Source organism: Exophiala viscosa, assembly GCF_022695815.1.
Source record: "Exophiala viscosa unplaced genomic scaffold EDD37scaffold_7, whole genome shotgun sequence".
Lineage (NCBI taxonomy): Eukaryota > Fungi > Ascomycota > Eurotiomycetes > Chaetothyriales > Herpotrichiellaceae > Exophiala > Exophiala viscosa.
This window is the reverse complement of record NW_026944359.1, coordinates 977,510-992,320: the sequence shown is the minus strand read 5'-3', so window position 1 is coordinate 992,320 and position 14,811 is coordinate 977,510. Positions and strand designations below refer to the sequence as shown.

The 14,811-nt window shown below is 47.0% G+C and overlaps 7 protein-coding genes across 7 annotated transcripts; 5 read left to right on the top strand and 2 right to left on the bottom strand.

The window, feature by feature from the left end:
* Positions 1 to 307: 307 nt before the first annotated feature.
* On the top strand, positions 308 to 1,684 carry EDD37DRAFT_610501 (uncharacterized protein; the record flags this gene model as incomplete). The annotated part of the gene is made up of 4 exons (XM_062815218.1): positions 308 to 369; positions 431 to 545; positions 798 to 1,115; positions 1,172 to 1,684. 4 exons carry the CDS (start codon positions 308 to 310, stop codon positions 1,682 to 1,684), a joined length of 1,008 nt encoding a protein of 335 aa, XP_062669076.1.
* A 1,485-nt stretch (positions 1,685 to 3,169) lies between these two features.
* EDD37DRAFT_634044 (uncharacterized protein) lies at positions 3,170 to 4,504 on the top strand. Its single transcript, XM_062816827.1, has one exon. It carries the CDS (start codon positions 3,250 to 3,252, stop codon positions 4,471 to 4,473), a length of 1,224 nt encoding a protein of 407 aa, XP_062669075.1. The 5' UTR covers positions 3,170 to 3,249; the 3' UTR covers positions 4,474 to 4,504.
* Positions 4,505 to 6,259: 1,755 nt separating this feature from the next.
* On the top strand, positions 6,260 to 7,100 carry EDD37DRAFT_634043 (uncharacterized protein; the record flags this gene model as incomplete). The annotated part of the gene is made up of 3 exons (XM_062816826.1): positions 6,260 to 6,479; positions 6,571 to 6,714; positions 6,809 to 7,100. Coding segments are annotated over 3 exons (629 nt in total), but the record flags the coding sequence as incomplete, so codon positions are not given.
* A 143-nt stretch (positions 7,101 to 7,243) lies between these two features.
* Positions 7,244 to 8,044, bottom strand: EDD37DRAFT_651366 (putative short-chain dehydrogenase; the record flags this gene model as incomplete). The annotated part of the gene is made up of 3 exons (XM_062818348.1): positions 7,244 to 7,418; positions 7,470 to 7,752; positions 7,804 to 8,044. The coding sequence occupies 3 exons, from the start codon at positions 8,042 to 8,044 to the stop codon at positions 7,244 to 7,246; spliced, it is 699 nt and encodes a 232-aa protein (XP_062669073.1).
* Positions 8,045 to 8,604: 560 nt separating this feature from the next.
* On the top strand, positions 8,605 to 9,682 carry EDD37DRAFT_682688 (uncharacterized protein; the record flags this gene model as incomplete). The annotated part of the gene is made up of 5 exons (XM_062819810.1): positions 8,605 to 8,646; positions 8,711 to 8,731; positions 8,793 to 9,034; positions 9,088 to 9,395; positions 9,451 to 9,682. The coding sequence occupies 5 exons, from the start codon at positions 8,605 to 8,607 to the stop codon at positions 9,642 to 9,644; spliced, it is 807 nt and encodes a 268-aa protein (XP_062669072.1). The 3' UTR covers positions 9,645 to 9,682.
* EDD37DRAFT_460871 (fungal-specific transcription factor domain-containing protein) lies at positions 9,382 to 11,653 on the bottom strand. The gene is made up of 7 exons (XM_062812962.1): positions 11,440 to 11,653; positions 11,135 to 11,377; positions 10,985 to 11,074; positions 10,660 to 10,931; positions 10,363 to 10,608; positions 9,715 to 10,311; positions 9,382 to 9,666 (listed from the first exon to the last, which is right to left on the bottom strand). The coding sequence occupies exons 1-6, from the start codon at positions 11,468 to 11,470 to the stop codon at positions 9,721 to 9,723; spliced, it is 1,473 nt and encodes a 490-aa protein (XP_062669071.1). The 5' UTR covers positions 11,471 to 11,653; the 3' UTR covers positions 9,382 to 9,666; positions 9,715 to 9,720.
* A 1,668-nt stretch (positions 11,654 to 13,321) lies between these two features.
* EDD37DRAFT_460844 (uncharacterized protein) lies at positions 13,322 to 14,646 on the top strand. Its single transcript, XM_062812961.1, has one exon. The coding sequence runs from the start codon at positions 13,415 to 13,417 to the stop codon at positions 14,564 to 14,566; it is 1,152 nt and encodes a 383-aa protein (XP_062669070.1). The 5' UTR covers positions 13,322 to 13,414; the 3' UTR covers positions 14,567 to 14,646.
* Positions 14,647 to 14,811: the final 165 nt, after the last annotated feature.

The window sequence follows — 14,811 nt, the reverse complement described above, 5'->3', positions numbered from 1 at the left end:
CTGCTTCTAGGCGAATCTCTCCCTAAAATCACAGCGCCTCCTACTATGTTATTCTCACTATTTCCCCCTTCGTATATCATCCTCCGTTCCTTCAAGACTATTTAACAAACACGATAGGGACACAGCCACATCCTAAAGTAAGAATTGATCGGGAGCTATCATTGATAACAATTCATCTGGCCCGTCCGAAACATCAACTCAAGCACCCTCACCAGAGCTTCTGCAGAGGGCTGTGAACGAAGCCCGAAAGTCTGCCACTTTGGCACATCAGGAAGCCAACAGGGCCAGAAATGAAGTCACAATCCAGATGACGCAGGCGGAAAATACAGCAAAACAACGCGAAAACGAAAAGCGTCGGGATTGGTTTCGGTAAGATCGACCCTCCAATTGAAGTGATCATTCGAAGGGCTTCGTGTGACACTTGTTGCAGCCTCCTCGCTACTGCTCTCGCCGTCAACATTGCTGTTTGGCTTAGCTTGATATTTCAAGTCTACGATATCCGACACAACCAGAGCCGCCGTATAACTTACGAGAGTATTGCCTGGGTGCTTCTATTTGGACTTATCATCGGTACACTCCTGTTATTGATATGGAGCCCAAAACCTAACGGGTTGAAGGCGTTCAGAAACGAGATAATTTTGTATAGACTTTGTATGTCTCCACACTCTCTCAGAGCGTCATCGCTCTATGCAATCAAGTCTGCTGACTTATAAAGTACCATACAGGGTGACCTTAGCTAACGCCTTCTTCTGCTTCTTCTTTGTCATCGTCTACTTGAAAACTATGCAATCCCGAAGTATAACACCCTAGAATGGGAATCTCATATCGATTACAACGAAAGCATTTTTCCACCTACATTCGCCTTCGCCAGCGGTGGTGACTTCGTAGATACTGCATTGGCGTCGTTCGCCGGCGGCACTACATTGTGCACGTTTCCCCAGTACTCGAGAACAAAGTCAACTGATTGTCCTGTTGCAGATTTCAACAGGACGAGGCAGACACTGGAGATTTATTCCGAAGCGTACGGACATCTCGACGCCTACATATTCAATCCTCATGAGCTTCAGCCAAACAACAACACTTATGTCGACCTCACAAATCGAGTTCTTCTGCAGGTGAACGTTAATTGTCGGTATCACACTCTGTGCACAAAGTCTCAGCTGACATTCAGACAGACAATAGCGATGACCTAGAACACGATTATTCTCCACAACTGCTACAGACACCATACATTTTCGCGGCCATTTATGACCCGAGAATCGACCTTGCAACAGCACTCCATTGCGGCCTAGTGGCATTCACAGAGATCCCTGCGATGGGGACAAACACAATCACACTTTCGGCACAGCATGTTACTGATGACCTGGGCATTGTGAAACCTCCAGACGACAAGACTACATGCTCGAAAATTTACACCAGCGCACTTACAATGAAGAATCCGCCATATACTTCCTACTCTTTTAAGCTGGGGTCTATGCCGACGTCAAACTTGAGTACCTGCGACACGAAACTCAATTCGAATGCCTTCTGTATCTCGCAGGTATTACTTCGATATGGTTCTCGTGTGGTTTCTCGCATGGAGAGTGTACCTGGTATTGCCAAAACTGATATCTTGATTGCGGAGGGAGCAATTGTTGGTGCAGTCCAGTTCTTCATGTGGTTCTTCGGCATCTTTGCTCTGTAGCTGCGATCCTGAATAAATCAGCTCCTTACAAGAGACCCGAAACTGCTATATCTATGGCGTCTGTCGAAGATTCCGAACGACTCGAAGGTTGCGACTCGGGCAACCAACGTCTCCATCTGTCTTTCAGGGTTCTACTTCGTCCTATGTGATCTGAGGTATCCTCATCCAGTCCTCCTAATGTTCCTAGATCGTACTATCCTTGAATCAATTGAAATTCATACAAATTTGAAGGCGGACCAGGAAAAGGATCAGTCGTCGGTGACTTTCATGCGTAGCCATCAAGAGTGTAACATCCTTTGATGACCATCCTGGTTCGAATATCGCGCTGCTCAAATTATGAGTTTCAAGTCCAACAAATCAAGGATTATAATCTTTATAAATTGATTTCTCCTCGCAATCGACCATAGGATGTGGACAACAGGGCTTCCCGTTCGCTCAGCCGTACTTAAGCCACATGCCGTTACGTTAGTAGTTGGGTGGGTGACCACCAGCGAATCCGTAATGTTGATTGTTTTTGCCTTTTTTGCATTCTTTACAAGATGCCAAAGAAATATCAAACCTTGAAGCCATGCAGGGTAGTTTTGTATGATTTTTTGGGCCCCTATGCGACCACCTGGTCACAGCTGCCCTGCATAGTATGCGCCTGCTGGATGTGACAGAACCTTAAAGCAGCGTTTGAGCCGTCACTCTCACTTGACTTTCTTGTGAAAGACCTAGTCATACTTCAAGACTTCTCATCCAGTCCAGCATAGGACCTGGACCATTGGGAGTTCACTTGCTACCCAACTTGATCTCCGCGTTGAGGTACCCTGTGTTAACCACGCGGTTGAGGACGGAGCCTACCTTTTAGGTACCTAAGGAGCTCTCATCCAGAATTCAGCTGCAATCAGCAGTTTCTTACAGATCTTTGGCCGTTGCTCGGAAAAAGGCTCGAAAATGCCTCCTCGTCAACTTCCCCATCCATCATCCCGCATGCGGACACGGATTCGGCGCCCCAAGCAGGGTCACTCAACATGAACCGGACTATACGTCCCAACTGGCCGGTCCACACCGCTTTCGCATTGTCCCTTGCGTACTACTTGGATGTCGGTGGTCAGGTCGCTGAGTCCTGCCACACATGCGGCGAGCAAATTCGTCAAGCAGAATGAAGATTCCGTTGCCGGACGCAAAAATAGATTCAAGTGCCAGGCGTTACCAAGGGCTATCAGCCTCACTACCAAGACTGTCAACCACTAGCGCTGCTCTCCCCCAGAACCGAGCATGAACCTAGGCCGTGCCTAGGTTTTGCAAAGTAGTCCGTGCTTTCGTATGACGGCTCGACCACCGAAGAAAAGACAACAAAGCGCCAATGGCAAGATCGAATGCGGTCGCCAATGCCAAACTACTGAAGTAACCACTAGATGCTGTCCTAGATGTCCCAATCCGGCAACACTGATACTATTACACTGGTGATTGGTCATTTCGACCGAAGAACTATCTACAGCTATATCCAATATCCATAATCCAATATCCAACACGGACACGTCAAGTACTAAATAAATAAAGCCTTCGCTCTCTCATTTACAATGCCGTCTTCCTCGTTGTCAAGTTTTCTGGTGTGTCATCAGAAAGTCCACGTCAAGATGCACTCATCCCTCATCACCATTTTACTACTGGCCACAGGGGGGACCATCGCCAAATTCATCATTCCCCAACCCAACGGACCCTACGGCGTGTCACTGATCGACGCACAAGTCATCGACGAGTCTCGTCGAGACCCCTACACCAATGCCTCTGCCCGCATCATTCCATTCACCGTGATAAGTCCAGCCGGTTCTGCGGGCAAATGCAACGTCACGGTCCAGCCATACATGCCCAATGCGACAGCCTCGTTCTGGGAGCAAGTCATCCCATCACCAACAGACGGATGGAACCTCTCAATATCCTTCAACAACACCTTCACCCAGACCGAACTCTCGCTATGCAAGCCAGTCCCCGCGCAACAAAACGAATATCCAGTCATCCTCTTCTCCCCGGCGTTAGGCAACTCGCGCGAATTCTACCACATCATGTGCATGAACCTAGCGTCTCAGGGGTACAACGTCATCACGGTCGAGGAGCCCGGACAGGATGGTGTCCTGACTTACGCTGACGGCGACGTACAAATCACCGACATCAGCGCCATAGAGAGCGACGACCAAACCCTCATCGCCGCAGTCGACGTGCGCGTAGCAGACCTCGACTTCGTGCTCACCACGATATCCTCACCGGCTTTCCGGGCCTCTCATCCAAACATCCAGCTGAATACATCCAAGGTCGCCATCTTCGGCCACTCCCTCGGCGGCGCAGCATCGCTAGCAAGTATCGTCAACAACACCCGATATCTCGGTGGGGCGAATCTCGACGGTCAGGTGGTCGGCACGCCACTCACGCATACCACGACGAAACCGTCCATGATCTTCGGCAGTACCGGGCATAACCAGAGCCTGGCCGTGTTAAACTGGGACACGACGTGGAAGAACCTATTGGGATGGAGAGTGGAGCTAGGACTGGAAGATAGTGTCCATTATAGCTTCACTGACTTGCCGTTCTTACTCGAGACTTTAGGCCTGGAAAACGCCAGTACCAAGCAGATATTAGCTCCTCTTGTGGGAACTATCGACGGGAAGCAAGCCTTGAAGAGTGTCGTTGGTGTTATGCATTCGTTCTTCCAGTTCGTCTTCTCTGGAGGAGCGGTCAAGGGTGTGTCTGTGGTGAATGAAGCAAAGGCTGTGGGTCAAGTTGCTGTACTCAATGGGACGAATGTCTGAACGATCTTGCAGAAATGATGAATTCCTGACCTTTTTTCTGCGTTTCATAATGTGCATAGTCTGTTCAAAGGTGGTTAACCGCGAATATCCACCTCGAGCACGATCTCCACCCCCACAGCATGGTGCGTCACTCTCGGGTGCCCACAAGGGGCGCCTTAGGCCTCCTTGAGTCGGTCGGGCACCAATGACCGTACAGCTTCCCCATACGGCTCTAAGGTTGCCAACCACCTTGTCGCCACCCCCACCTTGTCGCCACCCTTTTACACCAAAACACCTTAGTTTCTAAGACTTATAACTCAATATCTAATTAAGCTATTTAACTCGAAATTTAAGTAGCTAATAGTAAATTAATAGAATTTATAGTCTATAAGATAATATTATAATTATTCTAGAATCTCGAAGTAAACGAATAGAATGAAAATTAGCTACTCGATTTTACTAAGAAAATCGAAAATCTTAAAATTTCGACGAAATTTACGATATTTACTATAACTTTTTAATTACTTAAGATATTTAAATTATTTTTGTAGATTTTTATAGTATTTTAGTAATATTATATTAAGCTTTTATTATATTTTTAATTTAGTATTTTATTAAATATTTATAACTTAAAATTAAAAAGTAATTCGACTTATTATTTTCTTTTCTTAATTTTATATAAAAATAATAGATTTTTTTAATTTTTTCTTTTATTTATTATAAGAATAACTATTAAATTATATATATATAGATTAAGAATATTAAAAATATTAATAAACTTTATAAATAAATTAATTTAAAATAGTCTTTAAAATATTCGAAAATTTTAAGCTTATATTTTATATAATATACTTAATATTATACTTTTTTAAAATATTATTAAAGTTATAGTAAATATATATAAATATATTTATATATAAAAAAGTATCTTAAAAAAATATTAAATACTTAAAAAGTTATAGTAAATTTAAAAAATCTAAATTTCTTAAAAATAAATTATTTAAATTATTTAAAGCTTTTTAGCTTATTTAATAAGATATAATTAAAGTTTAGTATTTAAATATAATAAAAAATAGTTAATAATAACTATTATAAATTAAAAAATATATATCTCTTAACTAATAATAAAGAAATACTTAGTAAAATAATATTTTAAATTTCTTTCGAAAATAATATATAAGTTATATTCTTAAGAGTACTAATAGTAATATTTTTAATTTTATTAAATAGTACTATTATATATATATTTAACTATCTACTCTAAAAATACTATTATTTTAAAATACTTAGTACTAAGATAGTTATCAAGTACTAAAATATACGTAGTAAAGTTATAAGTACTGGCGACAAGGTGGGGGTGGCGACAAGGTGGTTGGCAACCTTAGGGTGCGAGAAAACAACTACGAAGGAGATTCACGATGATGGCACAGCTCTTGACAGAGCAGCACACGACTCCGAAAGGTCTATCTCTATATGGCCATTGAAGACAATCGTTGAACGAAAGGGCAGAGAAACTAATTACTGCTCTACCCAGTCAAGGACGAAACGTGAGGCCCTCGACATGACGGCGGCAGTTGACTTCGATGCCTTCCTTGCAAAATACGTGACGACAAACGTACTTCCAGGCTCGGTGAACTATGATCACGAATTTCTGGTCAAGGACTTGCTGGGCGAATTGACCACCGTGAATAAAAAGACCTTCTCGAAGCTTGGTTTACCAATTCTCGTGTGTCTAGAAGCTGCTATTCAGGATATTACTCATCACATGAGAGCTTACAGCCCCTGTTTTAGGTCGCTATATCCTGTGCGATGAAGCGGGCGGATTTAGTCCCCTTGCTTTTCCAAGCTACTGTCGAAGCATCGGACGGCTCTGAAGTTTCACTACTAAATCTCTTCCGGCATTTTCGCGAGACCATCAACATCATCTGGCCATTCGTGGGAGTTCCGCAAGTTGTTCCGGCTGCTTTCGGCCTGGCAGGGTATTTACAGTCAAGAGGCTTTGAGGAACTCGAGGACAATAGACAAAGGTCGGTTGTGAACAACTCCGATGAATGAAGCAGTTTTAGGCTTGGGTCTTTCGGTAATCGGAGACATTGCTGATAGTCCCAAACGCCGCAGAGACGATATTTCGAAAGAAGATATCCAACGAGGAGCGGACACTCGAACCACCATCTACCAGGCATCAGCAAATAATGAAGTTTTCGAGATGTTGACTACCTACCACGGCGATTTCGCATATGCACTGAATACAGTTGGGTTTGGGTGAGTGTGTGCCTACTTCGAACATAGCTCTGTGCAGCTGAGCTATGATTGGAAGATGCCTCATCTTAGGGACTGGTGCTGATGGATCATCCAGGTACAACTTAGGCCGCATGCCTAGTAAAGACTTTTCTTTGCCTGAAGTAGAATTGATCCTTACAAGCGCTCTTATTGCCTTGAATGCGACCAGACAAGCAGGCAGCCACATCAAAGCATGCATAGCCTTCGGGTACTCTGAAGGAGATCTACGGGCAGTCGCAGATGCAGCTGAGAAGTTTGCCAATTGGCAAGGACTTAAGCTTTCACCTATCGACATACAGCAATTGCATCGACAGGCTCGAGCAGTGATGGAGTCCCTGTGATGAAGTCCCTGTGATGGAGTCCCTGTGATGGAGTCCCTGTGATGGAGTCCCTGTGATGGTAGTGGTTGACGTTGGTATGGAAGTCATCAACACTTTGTTCATCCAACGCCTTGGAGATGGTTATGCGGGCGCAGTGGACTTCATTGTGGATTCCATCTCTTCTTAGAGCCCTACATCTTCGAACCCTGAGAAAAGTCCACGTAACCCGTGTCTTTGACGAATGTCGCCAGCCAAGGGCCTTGATCCTTCTCGGAAAGCTCCACATAGAACTTCCCGTGTGCCTCTCCATCAATGGCGCGATACACAGCACCACCATCAGCCTTGCGCTCATCTGCGTAATAGAACCTGCCTCGGTTAGCTTCTGGCCAAAGTCAGGACGTGGCATGGCCTAGGTACCTGTATCCGCGGTCCGCGTAGACCGATGCTGCTGTCTGGATCAGGTGCGCTGTAGCACTCTTCCCCATTCCTGCACTCATCAATGCTGGGATTGGCTGAGAATTGGTTATATTTCCCGTGAAGATAAAGGTCCTCGGTGCCTCCTCTGGCAGTGCGCCGAAGGACTTGACGGCCTCTTTGGCCGCAATGAGAGCGCTGAAAGTATTGACATTCATATCACGGACGGCGTCCTTCAGAGAGAGTTCCAATGGATCTTCCTTGTTCACGAACGAGGCCGCCGCGCCTGTCTTTGTCAGCATCGAAATGATAGCCACGAACAGCCCTAGTGACGAACCGTTGTAGACGACTACGCTTGGATGCCCAAGTTGCTTGCGGACGTTTTCGAAAACTGTCGACACACTTTCGGGATCCTCCAGGTCGGCCTGGATGTGGAGTCCCTTGCCGCCTGTGTCTGCCGTAGCTGTGCGCGACACTGTGGCTATCCTGTACCCTTTGGCAGAGAAGGCTTTCACGACGCCGGCTCCTACATTTGGACCGGCGCCAAGAATAAGGGCGATTGACGATGATGCGGACATATTGACGAGTTGCCCACGCAGGTCGTCGAGAATGAAGCAGGGGGAGGACGATTTTGGACTCTGTGCACAATATCACTCGCTTTGCAGGCAATAATGCTACTAGAATCCTGCAACTGCTGTATGTTCCTTCACACGACAATGATCCCTTTATACTCCTCACTGAGATGAGTACCTGGGTATCTAGGGAAATGATGATACAGTATTCCTGGTTGGTGGACCTGTTGCTTAGCAATCGCGATTCATCCACTTTCAGTATCTGCCCAAGCGTCGGAGAAAGTTGCTTTACTTTACATAACTCGACGATATCATCGGACACACCAAACATGAACTATTGATGTCACTTCGCAAATACTTTCCACTGATTACTAGACCTGATACCTCTCACTTGCGTGGTACCTTGCGATGGGTCCGTCGAGGGGTATAAGAAGATGCAACAGCATCCCATTCTTGTCGACGCAACACCACCATCAATCGGACTGACTAGAACTATCTACAACATCTCAACCATCTTCAACCTTCTCTGCAGGTCCCTTACGCTACCTAATCTCAAAATCTCGAGAATGGTGTCCTGGGCTGTCACCGGCGCAACGCGAGGCATCGGCGTGAGTTTACCCCAGATCAACACCACAATCACAACCCCGTTTGCTGACATGAGGATCTTTGCAGTTCGGCTTCGTCGATAATCTTGTGAGTCTACCGGTACACCTTTAGTCTGGGCAGAGACATGCCACTGACTGCGCCGCCAAAGTCTGCCGATCCGGAGAACCAAGTGTTTGCCATCATTCGAAGTCGAGGAACTGCCGGTCCGCTTGAGGAGCTTGCTGCAAAGCGCAAAAACATCCACATCGTCGTGACCGATATCTCCGACCCGAGAAAATTGCAACAGGCTGCCGCTGAAGTCTCCAATATAACGGCCGGTTCGCTTGATGTTTTGATTCTCAATGCCGGCTCCGCAGGACCAGAGACCAGCGTGCTACCGCCAAGTGCTTTGTAAGTGAACGAGTCTGATGCGCTTGAGTGTTCAAATTGCTGACACATTGCAGTCATGGGAAGGAGGAAGCGCTGGAAAATGAGATCAATGAGAACGTCAAAAACAATGTTATCAGCAATATTTTTGTGATAAACAGCTTCCTCGATCTCGTTCGTAACGGCAAAGAGAAGAAAGTCATATTCATTTCCAGTCAGAGTGGAGATGTTGAATTCACTCGCGTCACCGGCTTTGCTACCGTGCTGGGGTATTCTGCCAGCAAGGCTGGCATGAACCTCGTCATGAGCAAGTTCGGCGTTGAACTGGCCCAAGAGGGCATCAAGACACTGTCATTGAGTCCAGGGTGGGTGGACACAGATGCTGGTCAGTCGATACGCAAGGCAAATCCTGTCGGCACAGATGACTGACTCAGAAACAGCTAGAGCCGTCACAGGCGACCCGGCTGTACGTAAATTCGTGCTAAGTGCATTTCGAAAGCTTAGCCCGAGCGTCAATGGTCCTATTTCCGTGAACGAATCGGTCACCGATCAGCTTCAGGTGATTCGGAGCTTGACAGAAGCGAACAGTGGGAAATTTTTGTCACATCACGGAAACCATGATGAGTGGTTTTAGTCCAGAAGTCGACTGGGTCTACCTAGATAGAATATTAGGGACAGTCGATGGAAATGATGCGGGCCCTGACCTGAATTCAAGCAAATGGTGGCATGAATGGAACTCCAGCAACAACCGCATTGAAGATTGTTAGATAATCGACTTGGTTGTCCACATTTAGATCATGCTGATTCCACACAGCCTCAACCATATGCTGAATAAGATGAATGTGACTTGATCTTTGTCTTCGATCTTGCCGACTTTGTTCGAAGACGTCCAGGATAGCAAGGCGTTGAGCATCGTCAACTGCTTCACAGGCGATAATGAACAATGGCCACGCATTCTGGCATGTGACCATTTTGGTCAACAGCAGTATTCCCTCTCTCACAAGTCGCCTGTGACGGAACTCTGTTCCCGAAACGCAATGGACTGTCCGATTGACGTATATCAAGCACGCAAGTCGATGAAGATCAGCAACCATCATGTTTCGGTCCATTTGGGTCGCAGATGGTATGTGAATTGGGCCACAATTTCCTATCACCATGGAAATGTTCTGTTCCAGCATATTCATGCGTTCTATTCCAGCATTCGCATGATTGGTTTCGGAGTGGTTCGCAACTAGAGCTCGTCTACATGTATGTACAACGAGCTGGAGCACATCAGTTGGACAGCCGATGGTGTTTTCCATCTGTCGCAGTATTAGAAGATGCGGGACAAAATGCACAAGGCTTCCATTTACCTTAGGGCTACTTCCGTTGATGGTTCTGGGTGATCTTGCCGTTGGTGCCCAGCTGCAACCTTCATAAGGCACCTTCCAATGCCTGACTGTGAACTCTCCGAGAACCTCGTGATAATAGATCCAATCAAGGAAGACGGAATATTCTTGCCGAACCAGCTTTTGAATCGCTGGTGACGTGTTGATGATCTTTTTTACTAAGCATAAAAATATGACCCAATTGCCTTTGCGATTTGATTCGAGCGAAAGCTGTGATGATTAGCCGATCATGGCAACCCTTGATGGACCGGGTTATACTACCTCATAATGATACAAGAGCATCGTTGCCATCAAGGTCTGAAGCAGTGTCTTCTCGTCGAGCCCGTTGATCGATTCTTTAACTGAGGACATGACATGGCGCTTGTAGCGAAAGCTCTCCAAACTGCCGTGAAGCTGTAGTGATGCGAGAGCAAACACGCCTTGCAGGACTGGATTGGTCGCATCGGAAGGATCTGAGAAGGCAACGGTCAAGATAAACTGTGTCAGAACCTTCTCGTCGGTAGGTCCTAGTATGAGTGATCTTGATTCGTTGACTGGAGTGCTTTGGTCAATATGATGATTGGATCTGGATATTCACCTTACGTACAGAACCCCAGTAAGTGCGACTCTTCCCTGTTCAGCACAATGGGCGACAAGCAGGTCGGACGAGGGACTCTCATCGTCCGGAGATAGCGAGCTGCAGGTGACTGGCATTAGTATTGAGCAGCTTGATAATTCGATGGGAGGTGATTTTCACCAGAAATCCTTCCCTTCTCTAGCTCATCCGACAGCGATATATCCCAGGAAGACGTATTCAAAAACCCCTTGACATTTGATGGAAGGGTATTGACTGTGCGGCGCGTATCTCGTGAGATGATTGCCCTCTTTCTGTCGCTATGTCGAGGCCAGGACAGCTGGATCCCATAGCCTTGACAGACGCGGCGCGCCTTCGTGCAATTGCCACATCTCGGCCAATGCGAATCACATCGAACTTTGCGCTCTAGGAAAGTAATCAGCTCGATAATGTCCACAGTAGAACGTGTTCATTCTTGCTGTAATTACCTCTGCAAGTCCAACACCCTCTGATGCCCATGGCGAGATGCTTGCTGGCGAATCCAATATGCTCAACCCCCAGATCGCAGATAACGCTGAACTCCCGTCACAGGACGGCCTCCATATGCGTTCACGCTAGATCATGCGGTGTAAATCTCCTCTGATGAGAGATTCTACGCCGACGCAGGTTGCCATGAGATTAACCCGCACAGTTCGCGCCCGTGTCATTGGGCCAAGCTGAGCAGAGGATTAGCAATGCACCACAAGTGGGGCACGCCAAATCTCGGAGAAAGTTGCCCATGCTGATTAAGCACACAGCACCCTCGGCTGCGCCGGCTCAACCGGTACTCACCCACCTTGATCTGGAGGGCCAACCACGGCTCACACATAGGCAATATGCCGTTCAAGGTCATCAGATGATGGTATAGTTATAGTCTGATCGAATAACCGATATGTACTATCGCACTACTTACGCTTTAGATCGTCTCTCCCAATAAATCTCATACCACTTTCGAGAGATCCAAATTTTGTCCAAGCGAGACCTGAGAAATCATCGGTATGTCCAATCCAGGGCTTTCGGTCTGCTGACTTGGCATATCTCTTGGTCCGATCTAGACGTATGTGGACTTGAGCCTCATTACCCTGACCGTGTCAAACTCGGCGGACGCAGGCAGCGTAGGAACGGCTGAATTGTTGCTTCGTGCCTGAGGATGGCGAAGTAATCGACAAGCAAATTGTGCTGTCACGTCTGCACCGAGTGTCCACGACGCATTGGTATATCCGAGTACAAAGGATGTAGGTAGGACTCCGCTGCAACATTGTCACCTTCGCCGCGCCTTTTGCAAGGGAAGGAAGCAGGGTCAAGATTTTCAGGCCAGAACTGTGGGTAGACAAACTTCCCTTGAAAGGAGTGAATCCCGGGGATGAGTGCTTGCAGTGGCTCATGACAGTTGTGGTAGCCAGTACTGAAAATCAGGAAGTGTGATGGAAAGCAGGCTTTGACATCACCACGTTGGACCGTTAGTGTCCAGGAGTGCTGTTCAGAGAACCATGAAGCAGCTGTGACAGAGTGCTTGTATGGTATGTGATGTTCAATGTCGTGTAGTAAAACGGAGGCTTTGACATAATGCCCTTGTGGTGTGATACAAATACCGCTCGAAGTGTTTCAGGATGCAGGTACGAGAAGATAGTATTCGGGACCGATAGTCCTCCTTCCTGATGTCAATATACACATGTTTTCCTGACCATTCGCGATTATCTAGACTTAAGCATGCTGTTGAAAGCAGAGATAGCCTACCTAAGATCCAGGGTAACATCTTCGCCGAGTCCGACTGCAGTATGCGATCGAGCCCACCGCCCCCAAATCACCTCATGCCAGGTTTCTGATCATACGACGACCTTCATTGCCAACTAAAGCCTTTAATGTCGTGAAGACCAATGAATACTTACATCATCTCGCAACTTTGTTGTGCACATGCTGGCACCAGGAAATCTTCTCGCCACATTTCTCGCAAACAAATACTTTTCGCAAGCTGCTGCATGTATGCGTACTCGGATATTTGCGAGCTTGGGCGTCATGCGTCCCTTGCACAATGTCATGCAGCCTCAAGTACAGACTATCTGGCGCTTACGCAAGACATTCAAACTGCTTATCTATTCAGCTGATGCGGTTCGTACATCTCAAGGTCGGTGAAAATCACATTAAGTTAGAGCTGATCATGTCCTGTTTGGGGTGCTTTCCGCGAGTAGATTAGCGCTACACGCCCCACTCAGCCTTCGTGGAATACATGCTTGTTCTTCTGCAAGGCCAGCCGCGTTATTGTGTTCAAACGCTCGTTTAGTGTTATCATGAAAGCGTCGACATTCCCTGCAGAAGAAGATGCGCTCAGCCAGATCGTCGAACATTTCACATTATCCTTATCACTCGTTCTACGACTTCATTCAAAAGTGTTAGGCTTTTACCATTACCCGAATTTCGTTCACCATGAATGCCCGTCAGCATCTAGTGGCAGGACACTCTCATGGCCATGATGCAGACTCTGAGGATGATTGGGACAATGGAGCTGGAGACCACCAGCAAGTGGCCGAATCCTCGGACGCTGAGATGGTAGACCACGCCATGGGATTCATGCACCATGCACAACCTTTCTCATCGGAAACGACTTTTGCACCTCTTCAAAAGCCTGTTGCAATTCCTCAAGTCTCTCCAACACTCGGAGCACCTTTTGCCCGGGCGTACGCCGAAGTCCTGCAATCTTATGACATCAACCCTGTTACATGGATGGAGTTTGTCGACAATTTCAATGTTCTGCTCACGGGTTCGCCTCCATTGACCGCGTTGAGCGTTGCCGGTCAAGCCATGAGCTTTGTTCCAGTCCACTATCTTGGACTTGCTGGCACAGGTTTGCAGCTAGCTGCGGGGTTGGGCAAATACGCCATGGTCAAGACAAGGTGCGCACACTTTGTGAGAAGAAGCAATGAACAATTCTTTGTACCTAGAGGACTGAAAGTCAAAATCCTGAAGACAGAATACCTTGCGAAAATCTGCGGCGTACGTTTGGAGGAGCTCATGGTGAAGCCTTTGCAGCCCGGAATGGACATGGACACGATGGGAGGACCTTTGGATCGCAGACTGCAGGCTGTCGCAGGTCATGTTGCGGATTTGACCATGGACGTGCCTCCGCCAACAGAGCAAACCAATCTTCTTGCCAAGATATCAGCCAAAGAGAGTGCTCACTCCGAGGCCAAAATGGACAAGAAGACTATGAAGGGTAGAGAGAAAGCCATGGAAAAGATGCCTGCCGCACCAGGAGGGGTCGATGCAAAAGCCCAAAAAGAGTTAGACAAACTTGACAGCGAAGAGGAAAAAGTACACAGAGAAGAAACGAAACCCAAGAAAATCGAGAAGGAGTTGCGGAGGATTGAGGAGGATAGGCAGAAAGTGCTGGCTGACGCACAGAAGGATTCGGGCAAAGATCAGGAGGATTCTATCAAAGACGACAAGGAAGTCAAGAAGAGTAAGAAAGGCCTGTGGATGATTGTTCTCAACAAAGACGCCGTAGAGCATTGGGAGGCAGAAGAGGAGAAACGGAAGGCGAACGGCCCTTTCGGATTTCTGCATAGGTCCAAGAACTAGGAGATGCTCATCCGTCTTTTGATGGTCTCCAGCTGAGCAGCGGTCGTGATAGAGTGGGGGATGGGTAGTGCACAAGTGCCAAGATGCATGACTCACCAGGCGATATCCAACGAGCAACAGCAGGTTCTAGTCTGTCTCGTCTTCCGGGGATTCGCAATCATACAACATCGTGTTTGTAAACCTGTTGTACACAGCAGCAGGAGTTTTGCGTCTGCTGATAATGGAGTGCTGCAATTCCGTTTTTC